Source organism: Chiloscyllium plagiosum, chromosome 14 (assembly GCF_004010195.1).
Source record: "Chiloscyllium plagiosum isolate BGI_BamShark_2017 chromosome 14, ASM401019v2, whole genome shotgun sequence".
Classification (NCBI taxonomy): Eukaryota; Metazoa; Chordata; class Chondrichthyes; order Orectolobiformes; family Hemiscylliidae; genus Chiloscyllium; species Chiloscyllium plagiosum.
This window is the reverse complement of record NC_057723.1, coordinates 44,080,963-44,090,072: the sequence shown is the minus strand read 5'-3', so window position 1 is coordinate 44,090,072 and position 9,110 is coordinate 44,080,963. Positions and strand designations below refer to the sequence as shown.

At 36.1% G+C, this 9,110-nt stretch overlaps 1 protein-coding gene across 5 annotated transcripts in view; it reads right to left on the bottom strand.

Moving 5' to 3' along the window:
* The window catches only part of pdlim7 (PDZ and LIM domain 7), a 142,316-nt gene that overhangs the window by 24,490 nt on the left and 108,716 nt on the right, over positions 1-9,110 (bottom strand). For all 5 annotated transcript variants that reach the window (XM_043703721.1, XM_043703724.1, XM_043703720.1 and 2 more), the window contains one exon: positions 7,118-7,197. In XM_043703721.1, the coding sequence (XP_043559656.1) occupies positions 7,118-7,197 (80 nt within the window). The remainder of the gene's footprint in view (positions 1-7,117; positions 7,198-9,110) is intronic.

Sequence of the window (9,110 nt, the reverse complement as noted above, 5' to 3'; positions counted from 1 at the left end):
TCTGACATTCCTGTTTATTTTTCTTTCTATTACCCCCACACTACCGCCTAACTGCAGTCGTTTTGTTTTATCCCCAGCACCCATTGTGTGTGTGTGTGTGCAGGTGTGAGACACAGTGAGAGACACAAGGTGTACGAATCTTTATTCAGTTTCCACCACCAGAAAGAAAGGAAACACCCGAGTATCCTGCGACAAGCAGTGCCCTTCGCATCAAAGGGCAATGCTGTGTGATCAAACAGTGAAGGGGAGGGCAGGGATTAAATCAAAATAGAGTTGGAGGGGGAAATAATGCACTCCACTCCCTGCAGCGCCCACCTCTCCCTGAACAACTCCAGGGTGTTGGTGGACACTGCATGCTCCTTCTCCAAGGACACCTGGGCTCTAACGTAACCGCGGAAGAGGGGCAGGCAGTCGGCTCTAATGACCCCTTCCACGGCCCGCTGCCTGGACGTGTTTATGGCCAGTTTGGCCAGGCCCAGGAGCAGACCACATGCCTGGTTATAACAGTCAGCCAGGGCTCCCTGATTGGACCAGATTAGCAGCCCCAATCAGAGAACTCACTCTCTAGCTGGCCTCATTAAAATCATAACAGGTTTGAAAGAAAAATGTGTTCCACAATCTGCTTTCAGTAGCCTTTGTTTTAAGAAAGGGGAAGGTATTTCCTCAGTACTTCAAACAGAATAATTTGCTCAATCCTTCAGGCTGGGAACTGAAAAGTATTAACAATGGAAGTGCCTTCATAGCAATTTCAAATTAATTGGTCATTGTATTTTTAAAACTTCCTTTGATTTTGTATCCCATTAATTCCTACTTATTATTTATACGCACCTTTTTTGTAGGAATTTGAACCCCATTACTCTTCATACCCTTTACTTAGTTAATTTAGATTTAATTAATTATTCTTGCACATTCAACTTATCATTAAAATATACATTTATATAATTATTCTTGCAATGCCCCATGAATGAAAATCTTATGTTCATATTGTGACAATGGAATAGTGGGACCTGAGAGAGTGCATTCATCCAATCTTATTTGTAATAAAATTCAGACAAATTCACATTGTAAACATCATTTAGCTCTAGATACCATATTTTCTAAAGTTAAATCACTACTAATAAATGAATAAGATCTAAAGGTGGCACAAGCAAATCAACAGAGCAAATCAACATGTGGACTTCTGTTGACAGTAAGACCGCCACATGTGGAGGAAATGTCTCTGCTTGAGACACTGTAGGTCTTAATCACATTTTAGATGAAAGCATAAATGCTAGAAGGGGAAAGCATATCTACAATTAAGTAGGGTGGGGGAACCAAATTGGGTAAATGGGAAAGTCGCATTGACATTTATCCTATCCGACAAGTAAAGTTTACTTGATACCTGTGAGGATATTGAGAAATGCAACAGGGATGACAGCTGCAATGCTGGCCTGGACACCATGTTGCAAGAGGGGAGTTCAGAGTAAAAGTGTCACTTGACCATTCAATAATCAGTGAATAATTAGCATTTGCTGCAACCACAGTTAGAAATTCCAAAGATTGTCAGGAAGACATATCTTAATGCATTTAGAACGCTAAGTTGTTTGGTGGTGGGGAGGTAGAATCAAAGTGTCATGATTTATGATAGAGCTCATGATATAAAGAAGCAAAGGGAAGAGGTTCTGCTGAGGGAGGACCAAGAGGTTGATGCTAAATTAAAATAAAGGTAATAATGAAGAGTAATATTTTCTTACTTCAACCACACATAAAATGGCAGTTAGGAACAAACAGATGAGGAGAGCTTGCACATGGCTAATGGAGATGAATGGGAAAGAAGAGTTCAAATTTATGTCACAGTATTTAATAGAGTCTAAAAGCAGCGTTCAGGTCATAATCAGCAATTTAAAATTTACAGTTAGAACCAAGTGAAAGGAACATTACAAAAAACAAATAACAGCAAAAGTGACAAATAAAAAATAAAGTTAAGTAAAATGGTTTTAAAGTAACATTAGGGAAAAGGAATAGGATTGAGTAATTTGCCAAATACAAATTGATATACTAAAGCACACAGTACAAGAACTGAATAAATTAGAGCCTCAAAGAAACGATAAAGATGCGACATGGTGGCCAGGACATGGATGCAGTTGGAAGGTATATGCTCAAAGCTATAACTTCAACAGAAAGGAGTAAGCAAGAGAGCATTAGGTTAATAAAAACTATTACAACATTAGTAAGAAATGCATATGAAAGGAAACAAGTGCCAACTTTATGGTTAGAACTGAAGAATAAGAAAGGGTAGAAGTCTGTACAGGCCTGCAAGAATCTTTACCAGGACCTCACATATTCACTACCCATATGAAATCATTTAAATTACCTGATCAAAGCTATACATAAAGCATAATATCATACATGCTCTAAATCTGAAATAAAAGCATAAAATGGTGAAAATACTCAATAGGTATGGCAGCATCTTTGGAGACAGAAATAGAGTTAACAATTCATGTTCATGTTTGCCAATAATTACAAAGAGAAGTATATTTATTGGCAAACATGAACTTGAATTGTTAACTCTGTTTCTGTCTCCATAGATGCTGCCATACCTATTGAGTATTTTCACCATTTTATGCTTTTATTTCAGATTTAGAGCATGTATGGTATTATGCTTTATGTATAGCTTTGAACATAATATGTTCTTGCTATATTTCAAACATTTTGCAACATCCAGACAATTTTGCTTTTGTAAGGATATGTCCAAGGTTTTTCCCCAAATGGTAAAAAGCAAGGGACAGTGGAATCCCCCAAGTATTGAGGAGGCTACGTGCAGTTTTAATTAAAATGAAATGTAGAGGTAGAAATATGAACAGAAACAAATTGAATGTTAGTTTTTTATATTTAGAGGTGGCAGGGCAGGAGGTAATGCTATAGCTATACAAGACCTTGTTGAGACCATATATCAAATACCACATACAATTCTGGATGTAATGGATGTACCAGAATGTTAACATGACTCCAGGAGTTAAATTTCATAAACTAGGGTTGTATTCCATGGGAAATGCAAGTTAAAGAGTGATTTGTTTGTGTTTTCTTTTTAGAGTTTTGAAAAGAATTGATAGGGTGAATGGAAATAAAAAAAACTATCACTCAAAGGGACAAATCACAGAAAAGGAGACAACTTTAAGTTTGGAGCCAATCAACTCAAGGGAGAAATGGGAAATCATAAGGATGTTGAAAATGTGGAACTCTCACTCAAAGCTCAATTAGTAACTTTAAAACTGACATCAATAAATATTTGCTATCTCATGACATTAACAAAAATGGAGACAAAGCAGGTGGATAGAGATAAGAGACAGATCATCAACATTTCCACTGAATCGCAGAACAGCTTCAAAGGGTTAAATAGCCTACTTATGTCTCTATGTTCACCAGATACCAACATTTCTGCTGGAAAGAGAATCACGTATTGCTGAATGACAAGACTGTTTCTTTTTAAAATGTTAAGAACAAGGATACTTTAAATCAATTACTGTGGTGACTGAGATGTTTGAGAAATGCTCCAGTTAAGACTAACATCCTTCTCATAAAGAGAGAGCTCTAAGGTACCTTATCAAGCTTATGTTTCAAAAGGAATCATTGCAACTTGAAAACCGCCCAAGACTAAAAACATATTAATGATTTATTCTATTTCTATCCCACTGTAAACTTTGGATTATTGGTTTATATCCACCACATGCAAATTACATTTACATTTAGCCTCTACTTATTCGTCCATGTGGTATTTTTCATTCATTGGAAGAAACAGGAGAATCAGGTAACTAAGCTGCAGTGAGCAGTATGTTAATCGACTAATTGTTAGTCCAAAGCACAATTTCTCCGTATCAAGCTCAGGACTGTAGAATTTCATATGAAGACGTTTTAGCTTACCTCATGATTTTAAAAAAAAATGCAAATATTGCTAAATTTGAAGTTATCTTTTTATAGCAAAAGTTATGAATCAGCTTCACTATCAAATTTAATATTCTCTTTTGTCTTGACATAATAGGCTTGGTATTACATGGACTACACCCTTCACCCAACCCTGACAGAAAAGTCTGCCATCATTGTGCTGATCAGGAACCTGGCTTCCTCACAGCAATATTATGCAGTGAGCAACCTTAAGGGCCAGAATAGGATGTTAGCCCCAATCTGGGTGTGAGCCCCACCTAGAAAGCTGCCAGTCAATATCCACATCTAATCTCCAGTGCCAGACTGTGATGGATGTGCTGGGACTACAGGCAGTCCACAAAGAACAATGCTGGGCCCTGGAATTCAAAGAGGTCAGGAATGGTGGGAAAACATTAGTCAGGCTACCCATTCTATTGTACAAAATCACCTCCGCCTTCAAAACACCAAAATGGGCAGGCCATAAAGTTCAAACTGATTTCGTAAAGATTAAGCTGTTGAAGGAAGATGCTCAATTCAAATCTGAACATACTTTATGATTTGTTTATCAGTGTGTTTGATTGCATGCTCCTATTGATCGGTCTACTTAAGTAATTAGCTTTGCTCACCTTCTAAAGAATTCAACATTCAAATCAGCAAGTCGGCTGACTGAAAATGAAGGGAAGGACTTCTCATATGGTGGGGTATATGACAATTCTATAGTATCAGCAGCACCAGCATAAGGCAGTATTGGAATTACAAACACAGTCTCCAGACTCGCACAACTGCATAGAGTTTCTCAACAGTGAGGAGAGGTGTAGCCCAGGTGTGCAGGGGGGGGGTTGGAAATCTTGGAGGAAAGGCCATGATGGAATGGAGCATTCATTTTAATGTGGGAACCTGATAAACAAAATACACCATTAGGGGAGGCATACCTCCTTTCGGCCCAACTTCCAAGCATGGATTATGATCAGGCCATTTAGGAAGATCTTGGTCAGTGGAGGAGAACTGAGGCCTGGACCAAGGAGATGGATGCGGTACAATCCTGAGATGCCCAGTCCCAATAAGCACTTGGGACTCCCCAGAGGAAGCAGCCACCTTCCTGTCCAACTGCAGTCCATGCAGTGAAACCTGGTGGTCTGCTTCTGTTGTCCACTATATTCCCTAGCAAATCTGCTGATCAGCCACTGAACCCATCCTGTTAACCTCAGAATTGAGGCTGGATTGGAAATAGGCCTTAAGTAACTGGGCACTGGACAACCTCAAGTGAAATAAAGGGGCACCAGGTGCCTTGTCCACCACATGTAAAACTGAGGGCAAGTTGGCATCAAGTAGGAAGTTAGCGAGAAGGCCAATGGAGGAATCTTATAGGCTCCCACCCACAAACCAGGTGGCAGAAGTTATTGAAATCTTGCTCCAAAAGAATCTAAATTGAACAACTCCTCAAACTGACAAATAAATACATATTAAGAAAATTGAATGAAATTGAATACTCCTAGCTTTATCAGCACAGCTATGTATTATTTACCCTTAATATTCAGTGAGCTAATATATTTTGCAAGTGAAAAATACAGGATTGCTGCTAATAACTTATCTATTAAGTATTTAAATCAAAATCTATTTGACTTTACATCTGACAATTAAGCCTTCTCTTGAGAACTTATCTCTTGGAGATCCAAAATAAGAATAGCCAATAAAAATGATCCCAGTTTCTATTCTATTTTCTTACTTACCTGGGCCAAGCCAAACATTCCTAAAAATGTAAGGAGTGAAATTTCTTGAAACAGAAACAAAAAGACAAATGGACAAACTTTGGGAGTCAGCCCATTCCTTAACAATACATTGATGAACTTCGAAAAAAGAAACAGGAATTGTTCCTTGTAAGGAAAAGAGAAAATCAAAAATTCAAAACTTAGTCCATTGGAAATAAATTCAATTTACCAATGCAAAACAGCTGCTTTGTATACTTCTGCTACCCTTAACTTTATTAAACATTAGCTAACATTGCTATAGATTTTTATAATGAAAACTTCATAATTTCATTATACACCCATTGTAATTCTTCATTTTTGTTAGCCAAATACAATAAAACATCTGAAATACGATACCAAATCATTAAACATAATCTTGAAATCTAATATAATCCAAATTCAAAATAAATCAAATTTATTCAATTCTTTGAAACACTAGGACTGTATTCAGGATTTTGTTAGCTGTATTTATTTCCAAATGTTTAGATTTTGTTTAGATCTGACAACAGCCAAGGCAGAATCATTCTGAAAAATGATTGGACTTAAAGATGTACAAAAATGTCTAAAGTTTTGTAATAGGAAGCTACATGTTCAGTAAGAGTGCTTCCACAGTTAAAAAAAAACTTTCCCAGTCTGACCTTGCTCTTCAATACTTTTCCATTGAATCTCAATGCAAGTTTGAGAAAGATCACCTCATGTATTAATTAATAAGGTACTTTATTGACCAAATTCAACAATTTCAGAGTTTTACTGACAACCCCACATTTTTTGACCAAGTACTTGATATGATTATACCACTGTCATTTCAACTCTTCTTGACCTTTTTTTTGTTTTGTGCTTTTCTCATCCACTGCAAATCTTAAAGCTGATAAAACGGAAACAAATATCATGAGTCAGCTCCCACTCTGTCCTGTAGCACAAATATAATTTCTTCAACTGCTTATATCATCATTTTACATTCTAAAATCTCATATAGTATTACCCCTGTCCATCTCCTTGGTTCCCCTCTTTCCTCCCATGCCCCTTTACCTCAGTTCCCCCAGATCCTCTCACGCCCACTGCACCATTCCTTCCTCTATCTTTTCTTTGTTCTAATGAAAGATCAACAACTTGAAATATTAATTGTTTAATTCTCTATTGAAGCTACTAGACCTGCTGAATATTGTCAGAAATGTTCCCAAATCATTAGGATGTTTCTATTCATGTGTAAGCTTAACTGTGACCAATCTGATTTTGAAACAGAAACTAGTGCAATAGAATAGCATATGCCCACTTAAATTACTAATTAAATAAAATTTAGTTTGTTCTTAATATTTTATAGTGATGAGCATTTTCAACATAAAACAAACAAGATGCAATGTATTCTGATTTCATTATCAATTTGAGAAATGTTATAGGACTTCCTTGGGAATTATTGCAATAGCCAGTGAATGAATAGACAATGTAAAAGCTCAAAAGGCAAGGATTACCTGAATCTTCATCAGACTTAGAGCTGGGCTCAAGGGCAGAAGCCAGGTCAAATGATCTCCCTGCAGCACCTGTCTCAGGGCTAAAATGGCAAAAATAAAATAAAATGCTTATTTCTCAATTCTGAAATTCATAATTATTTTGGCCCAAGAAAATAAATACACCACTTAAGTTCATACCAACTTAAGTTCCAAGATAAAACAACAACCATACTGAAGTGACAGTAAGTTTCCTCAGAGGTGAAGAGGAAAATTGAAATATAGAATCTCTACATGTAGAAGCAGGCCATACACGGGGTGTAGAGAACTTATATAACAATATCAACGGAGACGAACGTGCATCAGTAAAACTGTGATTTAGTGTGATAAAACAAAGTTGTATAATCTTAACAAAGACTGCACTTCTAGATAAATGGAAGTTTCCTTTACTTAGCAAGATTATGGCAATTTTCTGGTAATATTTCAATTATGCTCCCTGGAAAAAAAACAAGTAAAATGCATGAATAGAGTACATATAAAAATTTTAAAAATAATAGCAATTGCAAAGAAGCAAAACTGAGAAAGCACAAAAGGTTCAAAAACTGAAGAAAATGAAAGCATGAATGGTACCCTGTAAAATATTGACAGAAAATAAAACAAAAGCACAGACACAAAGCTATAAAATAGAGCAGGAACACGCACAAAAAAATGTGCAAAGTAGCAAAAGGGAGAACAATGGAAACAAATGTGTTTAAAATGCAGCCTAGACAACAAAAACAATGTACAAAAAAAATTTTAAAATGCAAATTTCTTATATATCTATAATACTTCAAATTACACCAATAACAGGAAAGAAAGTTCATTACAAGAGCCAGATTAAAACAAAAAAGCTGAAACAGAATTTAGAATTTAATGAAAGCAAACCAGGGAGATGATTCTAAAGCAGCATGAGAAAACAAGTAATAAAGGACCAATAATTAAATCCTCAGACAGAAAAACCTCACATGCAATAAAACTAACAATTTATATTAGGGAATCACACAAACACATTGTGATGTTTGGCTTAGCTTGTTTCCTCATCACCTTTAGAAAGTATTTCATTCCGGTGTTACTATTTGCCAGCTGTGATCTAGTGGTAACCAGGCATCACAAAAACTAAATCCGCATAAATTATTTTCATCAATAATCTCAGGCAACTGAAGTAAATAATGGCAAATGGCACCTCTCCTTCCAATCTGGCTAAAATGAGCTAACTTAGCACAAACCAAAAACACATCTGTAACTACTTTATATGCAAGTACACAGCGGAAGGTATACTTATCCCATTTTTCTGGGGAATGAACAGAAGAAAAAAAACTATAAAATGTTTCAGCCGCAAATAGTAGTTAAAACTCACACTAAAACCAGATCAATGACATCATGCACCTTTTTAGCATTAAATTGCACAACCATTCCTTTTTCAATCTCCACATTTCCTTTTCTCCCCCCAAAGGAGCAATGTAAATTCTCCAGAACATGTGAAAATGGATAGACTATTATCAACAGAACTGCAAACAATTACATACATAGTACAGTGCATGATCAAATAAATGTATATATGGATAGTAAGCATTTTCATCATTCAGCAGTGTAGCAGACATAGCGCTAAATTTGTGTTCCCTTATGTTCTCTTGCCAATGAAGCATCGAAGTACCATCTGTCTTCTAGGTTCAAGATAATTCAGTTCCATTTCCAGACATTAATGAGGTAGAATTTCATGTAACAGAAAATTTACACCTGTTTGTACATTGGCAAAGTCTATGTTAATTTACACTAAAAATTTCCTGTGAGCTTAATTAAGCTATGCCAAGTGTTAAAAGCGGTTGTACAGTAAATGACAAACTATTCTCTGCAGATATATCAGATTGTAATTCTCACAGAAATCTGATTTTAGAATTACTCAAATCATTATCTTGTCACAGAGTGTATATTAATTAATGAAATTGTTAATTACCTTGAACACTGTAAAAATAGAGTT